General features: G+C 40.2%; 1 protein-coding gene across 1 annotated transcript in view; it reads right to left on the minus strand.

The window, feature by feature from the left end:
• The window catches only part of reck (reversion-inducing-cysteine-rich protein with kazal motifs), an 83,034-nt gene extending 63,220 nt beyond the window's left edge, over positions 1 to 19,814 (minus strand). Inside the window, exon 1 of the mRNA XM_084340359.1 lies at positions 19,659 to 19,814. Within this exon, the coding sequence (XP_084196485.1) occupies positions 19,659 to 19,731 (73 nt within the window). The 5' untranslated portion in view covers positions 19,732 to 19,814. The remainder of the gene's footprint in view (positions 1 to 19,658) is intronic.
• Between the last annotated feature and the right edge of the window lie 4,294 nt (positions 19,815 to 24,108).

Below are 24,108 nucleotides of genomic sequence, written 5' to 3' on the forward strand. Positions count from 1 at the left end.
ATTATTTGTTTTATTATGACTACTGTCCTGATGGACGTATTAACTTGAAATATAATTTCTTTAAGAACACTGGTAAAATTCTGGACCGTAGATAAGCAAATGTATATTGTATAATAATCGTCAATTTTCATACCATGGTATACCTTGAAAACGATTTTCTGTCGCAATCCTACATGTAAGTGCTCACAATAATAATGTTAGCATACTGATAGCTGTTACTCAAGTATAATTAGTATGTAAGTATATAATAATGTGCAGTGGTTTTATTTTACATTATATAAATTTTCTCTCTATTTTATATACTTTGATTTTATTTAATCTATTTGCAATTTTATTAGTAGACTCGTCTTTTTTTCATTTGTTATTCTGGAGCAAGGCATCTAAGAGTTTCACAATATGTTCTAATGTGTATGACTGTGTATGTGACAATAAAACTAGATTTGATTTGTAATTTTATTTCGACCTGTGATGGGGCTGTGATGAAAAATAGAGATCACCAAACTCCAATTCATCTTGAGGGGAAAACAAATGCTGGGACCAAATTTCTTGTCAAACCATTGAACAGCTGATGAGGCCTTTTGACAAATAACACAAATGTCAGCGTCATGGTGGCGCTAGAGGAAAGGTCAGATAATCACTAAAGTCAGCAGAATGTGTCATCTGGGAACCATGAAGGTCTGTACAAATGTCCAATCCCCTCTGGGTGATGTAGAGCCGTGCATGACACAAATCAAGTTCTGTTGACCTTATTTGATTTTGTTAATCTGCCGGTGCACCTTGTGACCTGGATGAACTGAGAACAAATGAACAGTTGCTCTCTCTCTCTCTCTCTCTCTCTCTAACACACACACACACACACACACACACACACACACACACACACACACATCATTCCCGAACAATGGCAGGTGACATAATAATTTGAGGGAGGGGGAGGGATGATGGAGGCCATTCAGTCATGTACAGTATGAGGCCCCTGGCTAGCTGCTAATGAGCGCTGGCCCCATTCTGCCTCAGCATACACACAACAGGAACAAGAACTCCCCCTCTGCTGCATTGTTACATTCAGTCACTGGAATGAAGCACAGTGTAGCCAGCCCCTCAGCTGCACTGCTCAACTTCATTCAGCCGTCCAAATTACACTTTAGTGTGTCTCGTATACTACCATACTGTTTGGATACTGACAGCACAGGGTTTCACTCATCAATGAGGACTGTAACAATTTTAGATTCTAGTGATGGTGTTTTGTCCAACTTGGGCCTTGTTTTTGTAGTGTGGCCTATTTCTGTCTGTTTATGATCATGCAGATCATACATTTAACAAAGATCCTTTATTGAGTGGTTTGGGAAGAGCGTTTACTTGGGTCAGATTTGAGAAACCAACCTCTGTAACAAACTCATTGGTAGTGAATTTCAACATTTTTAGTGAATGTTACTCAAACTTGACTAACCCTAACCTTAAAAACGTGGCCCAGATAAAGTCAAACCAAACATCTGTTGATCTTTACAAATCCAGATATGACAAATGTATGGCCATCAGTGCTGAAAATAAATCATATAAATCAAAAGTTGAATGTAATTGTGATCTTGGGATCAAATGACAAATCTCATTGTGAATTTGGAGAATCAATTACTAGTCAATTCACCGTCACTTTAACATACAGATGAAGCTAGAAGTGTTGCATATTTCTTGTCTGAAATTGTTTTTTGAAACCTGGACTATCTACAGTACCTTTGACAACACACACATACAAACACACACACACACGGTGATTCATGTCACTTTACATAGCCTTACATTAATTTCCTGGAGACTTACCCTAACCCTAACCTTAACCACTGACCCACAAATCAGCTTTTTCCCAATCGGAGGAACAGTTTTTGTTGCCAGTTGGAAAACCCATGCCCAATTAACTGGTCTTTAGTCTGTTGGATCTCAGTGCCGCTTTTGACACTGTAGATCATACAATTGTGTTGGATGGATTAGAAAACTGAGTGGGACTCTCTGGAACTGTCCTTAACAGGGTCAAATCCCATCTTCATGACGGAAAGTACTGTTTCTCAATGCTAACATTCCACAAGGATCCATCTTGGGATCCCTTTTGTTCAAGCTTTACCTAAATCTTACAAATAATAATAATAATTAAGTTGCTTACCATATTTATGCAGACGACACTCACATTTGCATCTCACCTAACCCAGTGACAATGGACCTACTGGATCCTTGTGTAATTGCATTCTACAAATTAAAAACTGGATGAAGCAAAATTTTCATCAACTAAACAACGATAATCCTGAGATAATTGTCTTTGGAGCACTGAAGGAAAGACAAAGTGTCAAGTCTTACCATACCGCTCTGTCTTACACACCAAAGACTCATGTCAGAAATCTTGGTGTTACTTTAGACTCAGACTTAAACTTCAATAGCCACATGCAACACTGACCTGGAACAATCTCCCTGTTCACATTAGACAAGCCACAACTCGGACCACTTCTTAATCACAGCTAGAAACTTTCCTACAGTAACCACACACACACACACACACACACACACACACACACACACACACACACACACACACACACACACACACACACACACACACCTTATTCCCAGAGATAAGGGACCTGTCAGCATGAAGTCTCAGATCTCTCCAGGGGGAACATGTGGCACAACTGCGGATGGTTACTCAAACCATCGGGGGGTAAATTGTGTCTTTTGTGTCTTCAATGTCCTGCCTGCAAATCACTATTTTTCTTTATCACCTGATGGTCAAATTGAGTTTGCAGCTCCAAACCACAAATATCTGCATCAGTCACACTGTTTTCTCAGCACATGCCTGCCTGCCTCCAAAAACAACACCACATCCAAACTATTTACCATCAAAGACACCGAGGAGAGAAAAACAAGTAGCACAGGGAGACGTCCTCTGACTGGCAATAACAATCAACAACCGTGCATGAGAATTCACATTAACTCCAAATCCGAATCCTCAGTGGACACTTGGATGCGGTGTAAAATGTCCAGCTGGTGACCATCTATGAGACAAACTAGAAGCAGGAGCATCATTCCAGTGTTGGCTGAGACAAAGATCTGCTCGGTGATGGAAAGCACTGGTGTGGTCTTTGCGGAGTGGGAAAATCACGGAAGCTAGGAATGCCAAAGAACATTTCACGCAATGTTGAGCAACTTCTACAGACAATAATGTCTGATTCAAATTTCACATCTCATGAATAGATTCAATTAGTATCAGGTTAGGTTTTGGCTCAATGTAAACCACCATTGAATTACCATTAACAGTTAAACAAACAACATTAAACAAACAACATTAAAAAATTCAAAACAAACAATTAAGGCCAGATATTAATAGTAATACTAAAAAATATTCAGAATACTCTGGGAATGAGACTCAGAAATCAACTGTCTTTCAAATTGTACCTTTAAAGTATAACTGAAGCTTTAATAATCATAGAATGGAGGATCAGATTCATACATTGCACTTCAATACTGGTACATTTTATCACAAAGTTTATAATGAAGGTATCATCAAAATTAGAGCTGAACTGTGAGGGGGGAACATTTTGTGCTTTGTGTGACCAGTGTTGCATTTATGATTGAAGATGTAACTGTTTTCCATACAGTAAACCTACAGGGCTGTTGTCCTCACAGAGCTCTTTTTGGGTTAGAGCAATATAAGCTAGTTCTTGATAGAAAAAATTGAAATAACCCCAATGACACTGACATTAAGTGACATACTGTAGTTGTCCCATTATGGCAATGACAATCGTCTCTTAGTATCATCCTACAATGTAAATGATTGGCAACCCTGTTGAAAGCCCTGCAATGCAGGCTGACTGCGTTACAGTACTCACTTTCTAGGTTGATAAACTTACAACACGTGATGTGTCTTCATTACTGTTTCATTACAGCTGTCAGTCATTTGACAAATGCTGTAAAGCTGCAAATCTGAGGCACCAGAAAATGACGTGATGCCATCAATAAGACTGTAAATGTAGTGAGAGCCTCATCACTGTGGTCTTCTTAAACAGTAGAGTCTCTCTACAGTGGGGCTTCTTCTCTCACTCTATTTCTAACTAAACTAAACATTATCAAATAGCACAGACACCAGCCAGCAGAGTGCATATTAATGAGACAACACTGAGGAGTTTCATTTGGTTATTGGCCAGCTTTTAGTGCTACAATATTCAACAAGAGACGTTAGAGGTCACCGACTAATAATGTAACCTCTTACAGATTGTGACAATCAACAATGTGCTTTCCAGCTGCCATATGTAAGAAACAGTGTCTTGTCGAATTCATACTAAAACAAATGGGGGCAGCATATGACAAGAATAACTACTAACTTTGCTAAATGTCAAAGTTTGTTGATCCTTTAAAATTTAATCTTTGAATGTCTTTCAACTAAAATTGTTATATATTGCATCTTTAAGCTACAGCTTATATGACATGATTTTACTAGATCAAACTGCAATTAAATCTATATAAAATGATACTTCAGGCTTTTCACACAGGAAAAGCACCCAGGACATGCTCCTATGGTGACGTTTGTGAACATCAACTCATTTCCCTCCACATACTGTGATCCTCACATGCAGCTCTGTTTGTCAATAACTAATAACATCCATAACTATAGAGCTACTTCACTGATGGAAAATTTCAAGGGGCTGTACACAATCTGAACTGCTACTTGACAACAGCTCTGATTTACAGCACACATTTACAGTCAGCCACATTCTAATTGATTTAGGAAACTGGAAACTGAAGCACTCATCATTAACATTCCAGATAAAATCCACAGCCTTGTTTGGGTAACCCGTTCCTACCTATCGAGTCCAACTGCAATAAACAGAGTTCATCCCCAGGCAAACTCATCTGACTCCCTCCTTCTCTCAAAAAAAAAAAAGACAAAAAAAACTCATATTAGATGCGAAAAATTTGTATTTGATTGAGGAATATAATGACCACCGTGCTCTGCCTTACTGCACTGAATGTACTGTCAGACAGACAGAGTCATATACACATCTCTTTGTTTCTTTACTTTTTCTGTTGTTAACTGAAACTGAATATAGCTCACGTTGAAAAATTAGGAAATAAACAACCATGCGGTAGTGACAAGCTCACAACCCAACCCTGTGTCACAGCGAGTGATTAAAGTTCAGAGCAAATAAATACTTAATCAACAATTTAAGATTTTGGTCAGTAGATTGGGAAATTGAAGAACACTGAGCTAAAGTTGTACGCAAGCTGAGAATATCTAATACATGTAAATTACACAAATCATTAATTTGATCTCACTCACAGTCAGTGCTTTGTTAGCGACAGAAAGTCTACAGTCTACAGTCTTCAGATGACTATCAATGGTTTGGGAGTCAGACATTTATTTTATAGTGTGTACGTATGAAGAGCTTTTAAAAGACATGGTTACTTTGAAATAAATATATCTAAAAGTGATGTCTCTCATTCTATTGGTTTTATTTGGTTGGTCTTCGGTACATAATGTGAAAAAATAGATACCATATGGTCAAACCAAACCAAACCAAACTGTTTTTTTTGGAAAGAATCATCGATTGATTCTATTAGAGGCTGCTGAACATGGAGCATTTAGCAAGATAATTCCCTCAGGAGTTAATAGACGCTGTACCAGAGATAGAGGAGATATAAAAATGCAATTTTACATATTGTTCATAATGGACTAGCATAAGTAGAAATAAAAATAATTGTAAAATCTGATAAAGCAAGACAAATTCAGACAAATTCTTACTGGCCAGAATGAAAGCAGGTCTTTGTGCTTCTGACATCTCTGAGACAGATAAAAGAAAAACAGAAGTGTAGTGTGTTTGACCCACACACCCTCAAAAACTAGCTCCTGTCCTGTAAATCCTCTGAGCTCATAGTATCAATGAGCTCACAAGCAAGCGAGTGATTTCTGTTTTTAAATCCAGTCTGCTGCTCTACACTAAAATGACTTTACTTTAGCTATTTTCACACTGTTTGGAAATGTACTGGTTGTAACAAGCTGCAGATGCATGTTAGTGGTTATGAAATCCCATCAGTAACCCTTTTCACTACTGTCATGTCTGTTTCATTAAAGTCAGTAGATATCTTGTTTTTACATTTAACAGTATTTATAATTTCTTTCTCTTCCACTGCTGTCAGAAACAGAGCCTATAGAGTCCTTTCTATAGAATTATCATTCATTTCTTCAGTTGTCACCAGAGGAAAATATATAAAAGGGGAAAAAATAAAAAGGGGCTTTTATGATTGTCACCGTGTGACATACTGTATGAGGATTAGCGTGTGACCGTGTGAAGATGCTCAATTGCGTGAGTCTCATGGTCAATACGTGAGACTTGGTAAGTATTGTGTTGCAGAGTTGTCTATTAAAGTTGGCATGCTAACCAGCTAGCCTTGGCCCATCCCGGTCCAAAGTTCCTGTCCTAGTGGTGTAAACACCAACACTCCTCTGGTGCTCCAAGCCCTGTCTGAACCACTAGATGCCAGTTAACAGAGCTAACTAGCTAATGGCAGCTACGGTTAGCAGCAGTTAGCCAGCCAGTTGTTGCATATTACACCTTTAAGTGGACACAAACCACAAACTCCATTCCAATGAAATGGTGATGTTGCTGTCTGTCCGCTGGATGTAATTAGTTCACTGTTTCACACTTTCACCAAAACCTTCATCATCACTCAGTTTATCCCTCTACAGACAGAGAAGACATCACACAGACTCGTGAAGTGTAAACTGACCTTGGTGGTGTCGCTTTAATGTACAAGTAGCAAAAACTTCATAGCTGAGCTCAGCAGAGCAGGACAAACAGAACAAAACTGAGCTGAAGTTGAACAGAAACACAGACTTTAGCATACAGTAGATTTTATTTCAAATTGGAAAAGGGCCTGATATTCTGACTGTGCTGTTACCAGTCCACTCATCATAGAGTGTAGACTATCATAGAGAGCTATTCTCTTCATATTTGTTTTCCCTCCTCTGTAACCAGCCATCAAGCCACCGGGGTGCCCCACTTCATTTAAAAAGCACTATTACAGCTATGACAAACAATCTGGATGTAGCAGCCTGCTCAGGACTGAGAGCCAGCTGCTGGACGATAAGGAGAGGAATTTCACTGCACCCCCTTCTATTTAAATGTAACATTACTCTGGGTTTCCTGCCAGCCAGTTTCCTGTGTGTATGTATGAGTGGAAGGAAGGGGGGGCATGATGCTGTGGCTTGGCACTCTTATAGGACATCTGAAGGTTTCAGAGAGCAGCAAATGAAGCCTTTTTAAGATGAGTTGTAATTAATGTATTATGAGCTGGATGGTATACCAGTGACAGCTGCATATTAATCAAAGAGAGGAATTCATTCTCATTCAGCAGAGACTGGTGACAGCCCCCAACAGCAGATGTGTCAAATATTGTGCCTTAACATTTTCACCAACACAGATATACAATTACAAAGCAGCTTTAAGGAGCTGTGAATATAGTTTTATAGTTTATACTTTTAATATCTAGTTTCATTCTTAACTCCAGTAAAACTGATGAATTGGAACAGTTGGTCATCTAACGGCACCACTGTGGTTCTGCCCAGTTACTCCACACTGCCTGTATTATACACCACTGCTGGCCATTTTCCAGTGTGTGGTACAGTTTTTCATGCTTTTAAATGTTTTGTCTGTGCTTTCCTTCCTTCCAGGCAGATACCACTTTAAGATCATTCCACTACAGGATTTCAAACAACACAGCAGAGACATGACACTTTCTACAAGTAGGCAGATCCTTCACAATGAATATCACATCTGCTTGTTGTTTAAGTTGCATCACCGTTGCAAAGCGCTATGAAACGCAGATGAAGTAGCTGAAATATACAGTCCTGGTCTCTGCAAGTTAAGCAATCAAATTAATAAAAGCAACTACTGTCTGGAGGGAGGAAAACACAGTTCATGTGTTGCGCCACTCATCACGCAGATGAAGAAATATGTTGACATGATAAAGATTTCAGTTGAAACAGAACAGAATGAACAACGGTGACGTGTGTCGTAGGAATACACAGACACACACACAGAGCAGAGAAGCCTCCTGCAGCCACTCTCCTCCTGCATTCCTCAGAGCTGCTGCAGACTCTGTGGGGGGAGAGTTTAATGGATGGAGGTCAAAGGTCACTTCCTGTGCATTGATTAATTGAGATGTGCCATAGGGAGCTGAGCATTAAAGGATCAACAGGGCATGTTTGGAAGAGAACAAGAGATTTTGTTTTTCCTACACGGACTTTAAATATTTTCTTTACATGTACATTTTATTAGATAAGTTCAGCTTAAAGGATCACATTTAATTCAAAGTGTTTCCTTCATGTTCAGTCAACGTGTATACATTAAATAACTCTGTCTGATTAAATTAATGTAGACTTATACATAACTCTATTGTGTTTATGTAATTATTGCATATAAAGTTAAAGGAAACTTCTACATAAAGTGTTTAATATTCAAGTATTTAACATAAAAGTTTCAAATTAGGGATGTCCCTATCAGGTTTTACCCCGATCCCGATCTGAGTCATTTAATATTTAGTATCTGCCAATACCGAGTCCCGATCCCATACTTAGCCCTAACTAATATTTTCCTAGATAATACCGCTGCATGAAGAAAAACCTTACCTGCATCCAAGCTGTTCCTTAATAGCTTTTTTTATTTTGTTGAAACAAAGTAAATACTTCCATATGGTTCTTTCTTTTTCTGCATATGTTATTGCAACATTGGTTTTGATTTGTTTTTTGTTTTTTAACAAAAACAACCAAGTAAACAAAGTCAGTAACTAAACCCTGATCCTCTACCATGGAGATGGGCTGGTTATCCAGAGCGATGAATTCAGTTCCCTTCTCTGTAATATTTGTGTCCATGTCGCTGTCTCGAGGATGTTTCTCTTTCCTTTTGAAAGTATCCGCAAGTGTTTGTTGCTTCGGTGCCTTTGCCTGTATTGCTTGAGTGAACTCGTTGTGGTCCTTACGCGCCGTATCAAATGTGTAGTATTAAATGCAGCTCTTTTGTTACCAGCTCGCAAAACGGTCGTATTGCAGATGTTACATGTCGCCGTTGGACCGCTTTCGCTTTCTAATTTAAAATATTTCCACACTGCAGACAAATTGTGCTCCGTTTACAGCTGACGTTAAAATAATCGGGCTTGGGTCCACGTTCAAAATTGCCGATCCCGATCAGTGAAACAATGCCCATATCGGCCCCGATCCCGATCCTGCAGATCGGCTCGGGACATCTCTATTTCAAATGAAACTTGAAAATGTCCCATTGGTCAGTACACAATATTAAACCTTCACACTGGACACCAACAGCAGTTTCCCAGGTGTAAGTTCTGTACTTGTTTGACCCATCCATCCATCCATCCATCCATCCATCCATCCATCCATGACCTCCTTCCTATGCCAACTTGCCACTTTACATTATACTACTTTGCCTGACTTTCTCCTTTGCTGCTGTTATAATTGCTTTGGCCAATAGAGGTCACTGCCTAGCAAGAAAACGTCAGTATAGGTTATAATAAGCTGCTTTCAAAGTTGACCTATATGGCAGTTTTTCTAATGAGGAGGGGCTGAAGAAATTAGAGTGACCTGAGAGAACATTTGGTATTTGGTAACATCTGGTGACTGTGAAAATGAAGTTATGATCACTGAAGGCACATCAAACGGCCTCTCTGACAATGTTCAGTGGGAGACAGTAATGAATGGACCTTCTTCCTGATACTGAACTAATATGGTCTGGCAGACGCCTCAGACGGCCACCTGTTAGAGAGACATGAGCAGACGACAGGGAGAGGAGCGTGACAGGCCCACGTCCTGCTCTGTTCAAAAGCTCTCCTGTGATGGACCTGGTGAACATGTGACTTTTATAGGAACCAGAGGTCTTGTCAAAGGATCTGTTACTGTGTGTGTGCATGTGTATCATTCTTGTCAAGTATAATATTAAAAGCAGTGTTCAGCACCATTTTACAAATCAGTAGGAGTGAGAGGGTTAGGGTATCTCACTTTCAGCACAGGTAAATAAAGGCATTAGACCTGGTTGGTTGACACGTCGTATGACCTGTTCAAACCTTTATACTGCTGGCTGTCAGGAACACATACCATCCTCATCATTATCATTGGTTTTATCCAACTGTTGTTGATGGGCTTTTTTCAGATGCAAAGAAATTCTAAAAATACACATCTTAATGTTTCTGGGTAACATACACAATAAATTAAATTGTGTACATTATGTCATTGCATCTCAATATCTGGAAGATGCATCCCACTTTCTTTGTGTGTGTGTGTGTGTGTGTGTGTGTGTGTGTGTGTGTGTGTGTGTGTGTGTGTTTGTGTGGTTATGTAAGGAGCTGAAGTGACCAGTCCAGCCACATGCTGACCAGGTGTGTCCTAGGTAACATACAGTCACACACACACACACACACACACACACACACAGAGACACACACACACCAGCCACGTATCAACAAAATCTCTGTAACACCTGAATCCTATCAGAGAAAGAGCAGATGTCAAACACACACACACAAACCTCCAGATGGTGGAGTGTGCCCCGCCCCCTCATTTCATATTCAATTAGCAGAATCAAAGAAGGATGCAGACCCGGCCGACTGTATCCTGTGTGTGTAATGGGAAATGACATAATGAGGCTCATATGGCCACATAGAGTGAGGCGAGGGGGGAGAGAACAGAGAGAAGGAGGGAGGGGGGAGGGAGGAGGGAGGGAGGAGGGAGGGAGGAGGGAGGAGGGAGGGAGGGGGGTTCACCGACAGGAAAACTGTTTCTGCTACATTCAGTCAGGTGTTTAAACTAAAGTGCCTCTCTGTCAGTTCATCAGTGAGTTTGTCTTCCATGTGCAGGTAAATTGGCCCTTTGTCACATCTTCCATCATGAATGAATGAATTCCAGTGGGAAGAAAGACTAACATATGCAAAATCTCCTTAAAGGAACAGTTCACCCAAAACAGCAGCCATTATCAGCTGATAATACTGAATGTCAGGTGAAATTTTGAATAATTTCTAGAGCTTCACAGCAAATCAGTGCTGAAGCATTCTCCTAAACTACTGAAGTAAATGGAGACTATCCAAGTCTCTGAAAGCTGCAAGATCTACACTGCAGCTTCAGATAGGGTGGACGGTAACACTGTTAGCTTGGCAGCTGCAGTGAAGATTTGGGCTTAAAAAAGGTGTGAATGTGGATTTTCAAACCAATTTAGGATCTCTGGGCTTCTAGAGACTTTGATAAGGCCAAATGTGTTGTATGGAGCCATTTTCTGTTTTCTTTGTTGTTGGGGTGTTTTTATGCTTTAAAACAAGCCAGCTACTTCAGTTGTGTAGGAGATTGCTGCAATGCCGTTTTTCTGTGAAAGTTATTGCATTTTAGGCATAAGCAATTTGTGACCATGACTAACCAGTTCATTATTCTCCCCGCAAATGTCATATCCTGAATAAGATCAAAGCCAAGGTAAGACTCAGTTCAGATGAAAAGATATGGGAGGAAAATCAATCAACATAGGAATCACGATTCTTATATTTTAAATCAAAATCAAATCAAATCAAATCAAATCTTAAAAAATGTATCATTCTGAATTGACAAAAGACTCTAGCAGTACATTTTTACAGAACTTCAACTTGACCAAATGAGCCAACCAACCAAAGCACATCCTTTACACAACTTTCAGGTCTCATCAGGTAAAATAAATAACTTGGGGAAAAAAAAGACCTGTGGCCGTACAGCGCTATGGATATGATGGTCTGTGGTGTTATAGCATGTATAACAGCACAGCAGAGCACTGTGACTGCAGAACACAGCGGTTAGTAAATTATACTTATTTCACTCTTTGCATACAGGGTTAGTAGACTGTGAAATGTTTCTGCAGTTTTTAAAGCTGAATACTCCCACAGGGTTTTCTCTGTTTGTCTCTTGGGTTGGGTCAGACCATCATTTCATTCATTCATTTCTTTTTCTTTGTAAAGACATAACACATGAATCAGTGGCTAACTGTCAGCCAGTGTCAGGGCTCTCCACAGCACATTCCTGCAAATGTTTAACAATAAAAGTCTTGTTAAGAAATGAAGGCTTTCTGTCCACTAAAATATGAAAGGACTTTTAATTTGAAATGGATACAGGAAGTGTGTAGTCTGTATTCACAGTAAGGGTACCCCAATCAGGATTTCACAGTTCACTGGAAGCAGTGCTGGCCGATCATCGATCAAAAGGATGCCTCTTCAATTTATTGTCATGTATAGTTTATAGTTATAAGAGGCATATTAAAAAACACCAATAAATGTTGAGGTAACAAATCATTACATTTATTTTGATAGGATTAAAAAAATTGCAAAGATAGATGTAAACTACAAAAGAAGTACAAAGTGTCTGTAACTCCAAACTCAAAGTACTGTTACCTTCAAACAGGCATTCATTTACTGTAGACTTGTTGTGTTGTCAAATTAAACTGCAGTTCACTGTTTAACACTTCATGTTCCTCTGAAAAGAAACTCCTTTCTGTCCTTCTGAGTTTAGCTCTGGTGTAAGCTGTTAGCTCCATTAGCTGTTAGCGCTCATGCTGCAGGGATCAAAACAAATGGCATTGCATCATCCTCGTATTCGAGACAGGTTTTATTTGTTTACTTATTGTGAATAGACAATCCCAAATGATAAATCAAACTGACTCCATGGTCTACAACAGAGCTTGTCTTCTCATGCTGTTACCCTCTCTCTCTCTACAGCACTGTATGAGCGCTAGTTACAATCACTGGCTGCAGCATTTCAGCGGTGCATAGATAAACTTTCTTGTGTGTTTTTCTGATCGGCCCTTCTGATCAAACTTTTTACAGCAAATATCGGCTGATAACGATCTGTGCCCAATCACTTGGAGCACCCCTCATTCACAGCATAATGCAGGAACTTTAACAGGGCAAACAGGAGCGGAAACCTTCTACAATACAAGAAAATGTCCTGCATTCAAAATGTTCACTTCAGTTGAAGTATTGTGATCAAACTGTACTTAGACACTAGGCTTGGGTGATTGGACGAATATATCGCCAATTGCCCATCGGCTGAGTCCATCGCAGTTGGTTTAATTTTTGGCGATTTTTTGGGCGATTTTGTCATTTTATTTTGCTTAATTAATGGTCTGCCTCCACAGAATTCAACACGGTACATATAGTTCATAATTACTATGTAGAGCACAATTCAAAGTGTGCGCGTTTTGGAACTGGCAGCTTCACACATAATTTCCGACGAGTCTTTCACAAAATGGCGGAGCTGAAAGTAACGTTAATTCATAAACCATATTTGAGAACTACATCAAAAAAAGATGTGCAGTTGTGCACCCTGCTCGTTATAATAGGACAGGTATGTTATCTTGATCTCCCACCTGTTTGCTCATTTAGAGGCTGTGAGCGAATGCATCCTTCTGCAGCCTCGCCCCCTGCGCCCGCAAAGCACGCTAAACTTTTTTACTGCAATCATGTGGTGTTGGAAGATCCGAGTTGCCGAGTTGATTTTCTGACATGAGGTGGCATTCATGTGAATTATCCCATTCTGAAAGTCATTTTTAGATTTTTTCTGACATCACATGAATGCAACATCCCCCCTCTTTTTTTTTTTTCTCCGCCACACACACAACTGCCGAATATATTGGCAACCGTCGGTTGATGGGATGACGGTGGCCGGTTGGAAATTTTTAACATATCACCCAACCCTATTAGACACACTATGCTAACTGCCCGATAGCAAGCTTGTTAGCTCGGGGAGCTTTATTTTCCCTCTTTAATAACTTTGTATTGAACAAAGTGCCGGGGAAGATTAAACTGAGGCCATGCAGGTTCTCTGCACACAAGCAGACAGTTCTTGTGCAACACTTTTGGAAAGCGGGAACAAATAAATCATGATGGCCTGGATGTTGTTTTGAATAGGATTATTAGAATTCTGTGTCACTTGAAATGGAGCATGAGGAATTTATTGACAACTTTTTAGTTTGGATGAAGTGAGACTTGGGGATTCAATGGTAGAGCAGTAAACAGACATTTCAGTAGAGATACAAAAACTGTGCATCTTGCAAACCCCTTTTGTGTCTACACAGTGTTTCTGAATCAGGCACAAGGACTTTAACAGTCTTGTTTTACTTCAGTGTTAATTTGACTTGATTCACAGAATTATTGTCCATATATGTTGCTTGGCAAGTTTTGTGAATGTTATTAAGCATCCACTTCTATTTCACTGTGAGCAGAGCAGTGACATTCAGGTAGTAAAATCACAAAACACAGAAACCATCAAAAGGGATGCCTGCCCATCTGCTACAAATATGATAGCTTCTCTCTCAGCACGAAGCAGCCAACGGACACAGTTAGAGATGAGCAGGTGAACATAGTGGAGCATGTAGCAGCTTTGGGGAGTGATATTTTTCTTACCCTTACTCCACCATGGGTGCAGGGCTTCCCCCAGTAAATTGGTAAGCTGAGGTGGTGTGCTAGACCCCTCCCTCAAAAAATGTCTTTGCAGTGTGTTGGTCAAGAACCTTTTCTAATGTTAGTAGAGGTGCCCCTTATTTCAGGCAAAGTGTGGTTCCCCTTATAGTGGACTGAAGCTGAACTGAAGATGGAAAAGTGAAAAAATGGCTCAATCAATGTTAAATGAATACAGAGGCAAATTAATACAGAAATATCTATTCATGTCACTTTTTATAAATTAATGCCAACATGTATGTCTAATATCTATTTAATGACATTGTGGGAGTGCAGGAAAAACTTCAAAACAACAGCCTACAGCACCGGTAACGCAGGCTAAAGTGAAACAGCCTAACAGCTAAAACTAACTTCCCAGAATCCCCTTCTCTCCCCTCTGAGCTCCCGTCTTAAAGGAGCCACAGTATTTGGTGAATGTCTCTATATTGTGGGTCACAGCAACATATTAATTAATTTATTGAGACATTTATTTCTTATTTTTTGATTGTTTCAGTTTCAGTCTTTAGTAGCCCCTACTCTAAATATCATTTTTAGGGAGAAACCATTTTGATGTGTGTAGGCAAATATTTGCGAACATGGCAGCCATAACTTTTTATGGTTATTTGTGTGTGTGAACTTCTTTTGGTATTCTTCTGCCTGCTTAATGTTGGCATCAGCTTTAAGTCATGAAATACCAGTATTACAGTATCCACTCTGTGATCACTTTCTGAAAAATACTATGTTTACCGCGATTGTTTGATTTTCAGTATCCTGAGTGTCAACTGCTCTAATTCAACTCCTTTTGAATGTATTTTTTTTTACTCACTACTTTAATTAGCCAAAAGAGGTATTTTATATGACAATACAATACTGTCATACAAATGTATCAACCATCAGAGATTTTTCCATATTGTTTACCGTGTTTGCTATCTCCTTAAAGTGTAACCCCACCAATGTTTTCACATTAAAGAGTGTTGACAGGGCTTGGGAGTATTCCTGTATATGTGAAAAAAGTAGTTTAAAACATTTTGTGGCTCCAGAGGAAACTGCATGTAATCTGACACATTGCCTCCAGTGATGTCATTCAGTGGCTAAGTTGCAGTATGGGTAATGTAGGCTAGGGTTGGGCAGTATCCAATTTTTGACATAAAACCTTCCCTACATTTTCCCACAGTATGCAGTAACGATTAAAAATCACACTGTAGGGCTTTTTAGGGAGCTGCCAATCGCTGCTACAATGATTTCCTCCACAAGGTGGCTGCACTGCTGCAGTGCACTTCAACTGTAATTTTTCATCTTATGTCACATTAACATTTTTAACATGTTATGTTCATTTTAAGGTCTAATTTCATGTGAAGAACTCATTGCATGTAACTTATTTTGTTGTAAAGTATTTTGAGCTCCACACTAGCTACGTGAAGTATAACCATCTCTGGCTGTCACCTTCTTCATGCACGTCTTGCACAAGAGCAGCCTGCCCTTCAGACACCCAGCCTCCACTCTCTGAAGCCCACAGACATTTTGGCAGCAAAGAGGCACAACAGCCGGCCGGGCCAGAGGGGACTGCTGAAGATGGCAATGTGTTTACAGGGAAAACTACAGCCACAGTCTTTGGCATTACCGCCACCACTGATCCCCGGAGGAGAAGCCGGAAAGTTCTCTTTTCTGAGGAGAGGCTGTCACGTGATGAGTGAGTATGAGCGATTCTTAATAGTCTTTTTTTACAGGTTCTTTAACAAATTACACTATTAATAAAGTTTTACACCGTTATATACAACATTTTGTCATCACTTTCATAGTATCTTCAAACACATAGACAGTGGTGCTGCTCGACACACACTCTTAAGGCATATATTTTACACATGCGCACAATGCAATGCAACAGCCGCTGAGTGACATCACTGGAGGCAAGTTATCAGATCACATGTAGCTTCCTCTGGAGCCACAACAGGCTAAAAACGACTTTTTTCTTTTATTTATTTTTTTAAATATGCATTAGTACTCCCCAAGACCTGTAAACACACGTTAATGTGTAACATTGGTGGAGTTACCCTTTAATATAGGAAGGAAAATTAGACTATTGTGAACAATACTGTAAATCAGGGAGCAGGACTGCTTCATGGTCATGTTAGAGTTTTGTATGATCTTTACATGACTGTGATGACATGCCCTGATTTGTAGGGTATTTCACTTGATTACGCCTAAACAAGGAGCACCGGGCTGCTGATTGTTTTATCCATAAATTGTTTCTTAAGTGATTTTTCAAAAAATGTTTCCTCACCAACTTATGCCTGGTGGAGAAAATAACTGACCCCAGACAAAGTTTAGAGGCCTGACCTACCAATCAAAAGCATCAATATTTCATGAAATGAATGCGACTCAACAATCAACTATCTTACAAATCGGCCCTTTAATGTGGACCTACTATGAGATGTCATGTGTGTGGTGCTAATGTGCTGCTGACAGCTGTTGCCACCAACATGTTATCAGTAACGCCCAAGTGTACTCAGAAATGTGCCAGTCAACTTTTGTTAAATACAGGCTGGTAACATAACTGTTGAGAAAGCAGCAGCAGTATATATGCACGTAGTATGTTTTAAGGTATTGTAGGTTTTTTTTTCTCCACCTGAATATGAAGTAAACCTGCTCTCTGAGAGAGGTCCTGCTGCTCTGCAAATGTCTGTGCTGTTTACTAGCATGTAAACCTCAACTATGACCAGACTGCTGATGCTGCCTTCGATAGCACAGTGCTTTGAACTCAGACTCTCCAGGGAACACAGCGGGGTCAGTAGTCTCAGTCAAAGCAAAATTCACTGCTGCGCTAAGATCGTCTGAAACATTCCAGTGTTACACAGAACTCATTTAAGAAAAATGAGAAACAGTCAACCAAAGAAGTGACCGTAAGGCTTTATAACTTCACAGGGTATATCTAGCTTTAACTCAACACGAGCAATGGGGTTGCTGGTTAGAAAAACATTATATTTCATAGTCAGTTCAAAAATCACTATGCCATGGGATAGCCGAGAAATTCAACTATGTATGCTGCACTTAAATGTTGTGTTCAGAAAACTATAATTAGGTTTGTGGGACTCAGGCCCATGCCTGCTCACAGTGGACATGGAAAGAAAAGGGCTGCCGTTCACTTCCCTCCTTCCCCTCCTCTTCCCCTTCTGCTTTGAGGAGTCAAATTGGTTCCAGATGCATTCTCTCACAGCTAGCCTCCATAACCAAATCGCAACATGAAAGAAACGAAGGAGCGAAGTTTAGCAAAACTCGGCAGAGGAAAAAAATGTATGGAATTTCTACACAACTTAAGTAGAGGGAGCAAGATGGAAAAGAAGCCATTGTCTTCCTACAGTGGAAAACAGCTGATCACTTTCCCACATGGTGCTATTTATCACACCTTTTTGGATTTTCTGAGACCTTTATTACTGTCACAAGACTTTAGGAGACAATGTGCACCCCAAATGAGGATCTGAGAGCTGTGTTTCTTTCATGTTCTTGGCAGATGTGTCAGGAAAAAAACTGTACAAAGTGATATTTAGCCAGAGCAAATCCACATCCTGCACCCATGTGGACTGAACATCAAAGACCGACCCACCAGCATGTTAGACCAATTTATAACCCTGCCCATGGAGCCCCTGAAAACTCTGCTGAAGCAGGCTAGGATACACATCCAGCATGATATGAAGAGAACGTCTCTTCAGAAGACGCCTCGCCAAATGGCTCAGTAATGTAACAACAGAGTACAAAGTGGCTGCTCCATGTTGACTCAGCCAATTAACAAGTGAGAGCAACTCGAAGGCCAGTTGTCCTCCAGCACCGACACACACCTCTGTGTTTGCCTAACGCCTCAACAACACCCAGTGAATTAATGAGCACCCTGAACAGCTCATACACGATTCATTCACACACATGTTGCTTACATGCAGTTCTTTCTTTGAGTGGCCAGACTCCATTCAAAACGACAGGCACTTTAATTTCCTTTCTTTGTCGCCTAGTCAAGCTGCTGAAACGTGATTTAGAACTAAATCCTGACCTACACACATGTGACCTGATCCAGTACCTGGTGTGAAGTAAGATAACTGTCTGCTCTACGCCTGCCAGGCCTTACTGAGGTACATGTTATATGTATATGTAGGAGAACAGTTCAAACTTGACGCAAAACATGGGAGTGGATGTGTTGTCAGGGGCAGAACAGGACCTGCTTATTCACAAGTTATCTTAGGAAGGACTCCTGGAGGCTGAGAGTCACAGGAGGAGTCACTGTTCTGTTCATGACGTCTGTCATCTAACGGTCTTTCTTTACTTGTTCCGAGCCGCTATGTCCGCTCTGTTTCCTCTCTATCCCCGACATATGACACAAGGAGCCGGACATGTAAACCTCTCCTGTGTTACCAGCAGCCAAAGATCAGGAGGAGGAAACCAGGAGACTTTTATCTGAACTACGCCATGTCTTTACAACTTTAACACAGTCCAATGTCGGTAACAGCGCTACACAGGATGCTAACCCCGTACGTCTCAGCGTCATGCTAACATTCACCCTTATAACGGATTAACTCCACTTATTGTTGCTGTGTTTTTCGCAGTTGTAAGCCTAAAAGTCACCATGTTGAAACTTTTGTGAATCCCAAGGAGGGGCTCGTCAATTCGGCGCGCAATAAATATGCCAAAAATAATAAATTCAACTTTTACAATAGTCTTTTTTTCGTTATTCCCACAGTCATTTCACACCTAACGCAGACACGCTGTAGTGGGCGGTAGCTAGCGCTGAAAACTACTTCAGACTTATAGGTTTTATTGAAAAAAGCGCTGGCTGCTGGACATTTCGCTTCCCGAATTTACCAGAGGACTTTTAAGATTCAGAATAAATATTTATGACAAGTCTGAGACATGTTCAAGTCTCCTAATAAGCGAGGGAATGTCACATTGTAGTATTTGTGAATGGAGTTTGGCGTGATGTCCTCACTACATCACTACAGCGAATGTATCGGGTCAGCAGGATGCCAACTGTCACTGAATCAACAAGTTAGTCCAGACATGCAGCGGCTTCATGCTGGAGTTAAACACTGTCCTGTCACTTCTCAGGTTCATCTGTCTGAGAGCACACACAGACGGAACATGGACACACAGCTTACAGTTGTGTAGTGGAAATCAGACACACTCACCCTGAGCTCGGAGCGGCTGGAAGGAAAAGTTCACGGCGACGAAGAAAGTGATTATCTGGAAACACACACGCATCTTATTGAAATCCTAAAGTGCATCGTGGACAAGAAGACTTAGAAAACACTGGTGCTGTGATGATATGCTCCATGGATCCCCTCTCTCTCTCTCTCTCTCTCTCTCTCTCTCGCTCGCTCTCTCGCTCTCTCTCGCTCGCTCTCTCGCTCTCTCTCGCTCGCTCTCTCGCTCTCTCTGCAGTGAGCATGCGCAGAACGGAGAACGACACCGGTTAACGGGACTAAAGCAGGTATTAAAGTAGGAACACGGTGTTTATAAAGGTGAACAAGCTGTGATGGAATACAAGTAATGGACTGTGTGTGACAGCAGCCTGTGTTTACCTCACACTTCTCTTAAAGGTGCACTGTGTCATCATGTTAATGAGCAGACAAAGATGTTCATTGACTAATAAACAAACTAAATAAAGAAACTATCTTTGTTTTCATGACCGAATAATCTGAATAAACAAACTGACCTTAAAGGACAACGCAATTTATACTGTTTCACTTTGTTTATACGTGGCGGACCCTGCCACCTTTCTAGCTTCAAACAGTGTTCTGGGACCTTAGTTTCCTCTGAGAACAGCTTGTTTATTCACTGATGGAAAAAGACAAGTATTCTAAGTTAGTAATGTTACCTCATTAATATTGTTAATATTACAATTCTGAGTTTGCTACGTAGTGCCCCCTTAAGCTGATATCAATCTTTTTGATAGCCTACAGATATGTTTGTGTTTTAGTGAGTAGATTCAGATATGACAATATGAGACTGGAGTTTAAAACATAATAGACTACATTTATTATAATATAGAGGAGGATGTTTGCCCCATTTTGCAACATTATTCACTAAATACTGCAGGTGAACTGTGTACACTCTAAATTCTGACACTATTTATAGTCTTGTCACCTTATTTGTAGCGATAACATGCATATTTATGCAGAGCATGGAATGTGAACAGCAGTATCACATGTCTGACTTTCTTTTGTTGTTTTTCTTCATTCATTTTGCACAGAACTAGAAATGTTCAAGGGCAAGAAAGAAAGTAAAAGTGTACAATGCAAATATACGAATACAAAGAGTGATTTTCAAAGACATCGAAGAACAGAGAGCATTGTTTTAAAATAACTAATGCCCCCACCCAGGTTACCCACTACGACCCGTCAGAGGTCTTTTCACAGCCCTTTGACACCACCCCCAGGGCCACAACAAGGCCAAAAGTGAAACTACAAAAACAAATGGACAAACAGAGCAGGGTTGTGAAATTGTGCCAATGACCTGCTGCACAGAGAGAATACTGCAGCTGTCTCAGAGGAATTACACTCAGATACTTCTAATCTCGACAGTCTCAAATTGACTGTTGTTGCTGCCCTATGATATATAATATATATGATATATATGGCCCATATACCCACAAGTAACAGCCTACAGTAGACTGACTGAATTTGTTTGTTAAAGATTTTAAATTAACATATCTACACAATGTTCATACAGAACCAATCTGCAACATGTTAACTGATAACATACTTGTTTTTCTACTATATCTTCTCTTGCAATAAAATATCTGCTCAGCAGCCTGTAATGAACTGCTTTTATGGTTTCTGTTAGGCACGTACAAGGTTAGGGGAAATGATGGTCTCAGTTAATTCCTGAAGAAGTTCAAAGTTACTTGAAACTCAAGACAAGACATGTTTACTACATTGACATCTAACAGAAACCACCATCTTTCCCTAACCAGAACCAAAAGTGCCTCTGTTGCCTAAACCTAACCACGGAATGGAATGTGAACTCCAGCCTCTGATATCCAGGTCCACCCCAGCTTCCCCTCTGCAGCCGTGTTCCCTCACTTAAAAAACCTCCCCACTGAACTTGGATTGTAGTGACATTATGTAAAAAGCATATTTTCAGAATGTATATAGTTAATACAAACTGTGCAGATTAAAGGGGCCGTTATCTATTATCATGTAGAAGATTGAAGGCTACTTGATGTTGACAAGAGATGATGCTGGTAACGATTCCTCAGTTAAAGCTACAATAAACCATTCTCATGAAAGATAGTTGATTGTTGAGTCATGGTTGTGCTCAGACCTGGACCAACCCAAAGCCAAAGCCAAGCCCAAACCCAATATTTAATGGCCTGGGAATGAGTCTCAACAATCAACTGTCTTTTGAACTATCTGTCTCTTGGCCTGCTAATGGCTCATGATCCCTTAGGTCAGGTCGATTTTAGTAAGTGACATCATTCCTCCATGAACAAGCTGGTTGCATATATTGCTTTTAACCACGTGTTCATGTGTGCAGGAGGTCTTCTTTGCGTATCCTGCGTCTTTTGTTGTGCACATCCTCAGATATTATCTGATGCTGAGGGTGAGAGCAAGTTGCTGAGCTGACTGGCTCATTGTGTTTGTTGTGGGGCAGACACACATCCAAAACATTTTCTCATCCTCAATCTTTAGTATTCACAGGAGGAGAGAAACATACTTGCCATTGTCACAATGTGCTTGATTTAGGTGCTGTTTACCATGGTGCTGCTGTTGGTTTTATGCCGAGATCTCAGAATTAATTAAATAAAACCTTCTTGATTGCACCATGTTAACTGTTTGCAAATACATAAGTTCTACATGGTCTGAGCTGTCTGGTGTGTCTTTTAGTATCCTTCAGTAAACTTTTTGGTATGTTGGCAAGTATGTGAACAATTACGTTCACGACGGAGCCGGCTGGTCTACACGAACACTTTGTTAAAAAGAAAGTATATCTCTGACCTTTACCTAACGGCCTATAGATTTGGAAGTTAGCATCGCCCTGGTTTCCTCCATATAAAGCCTCTGGGATTTGGTATTGGATTTGGAATATGGCCGAAAAGAATCTCTGTGTCAAACACAAGTTTATGATACTTACATGTTTTGTTCATCAAGATAATCTTCACAGATGAACACCACTTTTGTGATTCTGAAGCGTAAATTAAACGTGTAGCAGTAACAGACGACATCATGGTCACATGACTTAAACGTCACCACCATTATGCGTCTTACTACACAATTACTATACAGGTTTTCTATAAACTGATCAATGTGCAAGTTGTAAAGTCAGAGTTAGAATAGTTTGTAACTAAACTGGGCCTGTAAAGACGGACTAGTGAGTAGATGAGTCTCCGTGCTCACTGTGATGATTAAATGTCCCCGACAACCTCTGTAGTCTCATTTAGACACTTGTTAGCAACTTATAATTAAACTGTGGGACATTTAATGATGACACACCTTATTTCAGGTATTTCACTGAAAACCAAAACACTCATTGACTTTTAGACGACGGAACCAGATGTGCAAAAATGCTAACTGATTTGAGGTTTTAGGACTACAGACTACACCGCTCTATTGGGGCTGACATGAAGCCCAGGCTGGGAACAACTGTTCAAATATCAAATATGTAGCTAACTATAAATGTTAACACATCTTAAAATACAGGTACAATTACTTGTAAAAAAAGGGATATATTTCAAATGAGTAAAGCAATGGGAGTAATCCTAATATCACTGCTTCAAAACACGAGTATAATAAAGGTTTGATCTAATCTAATAAATCAGGCTATAGTCAATATAAAGGTTACCTGACCAGGACAGAGTCAGACGCCCCTTTCACACATGCACTGTAACTCTGAATTTATCCAAAGCTGTATGTGTGAACACAGATATCTGCATTATTTGCCCCTGACTTCACCCTGACAGCTCCCTCATCCTCAGTCCAGGTTAGCCACACCTGTGAATAGATCAGACAACTGTCCAGAGTGAATTCACAGCGAGTGAGTGGGCGTGTCAGCGACGTGTAATCTTCCGTGTTAGTTCTGGTTTTGGCAACTGTAACACATACTTGAACTTATACTGGACATGTACAATGGTATTTAAACCGACAACTGGACCAACTCCGTTGTGAGATTTGTATGAATGTTCTGGAAACAAAGACTTGTAAGTGCACCTTGAGGTAAGATTTTATATTTGTTAAATGAAGAGTCCATGGTATTTTGTGGTATTTTGTGAATCACTCTGTGACTTTACCTTCGATGTTTGCTACAAAAAAAACCCAATGAACTATATATTAGCTCACAAAGGCTTTACTGTCTACTCATTTGCTAATACTACCATCACTGATAATAATTCAATAGTTTCTCAAAGTGACAGTTTCAGCATGAGAAGAGAACCATTCAGGTAAGACAGATATGGTGATTTGCCAATATACCCATCCAGCCACAGGAAATGTTGTTTTCCAGGGGGGCCTCCCAGTCTGTCCCCTCATTGTCCCCCTTAATGCCCGTGTCAACAGGGCCAGGCGGCTTTTTGTGCCACACAGCCGTCAAACAGCAGGGAAATCTCTGTCCAGGGAGATATCCTCTTTTGTAATGGGTCAA

This window comes from Pagrus pagrus, assembly GCF_965226575.1.
Source record: "Pagrus pagrus genome assembly, chromosome: 20".
NCBI classification, from domain to species: Eukaryota; Metazoa; Chordata; class Actinopteri; order Spariformes; family Sparidae; genus Pagrus; species Pagrus pagrus.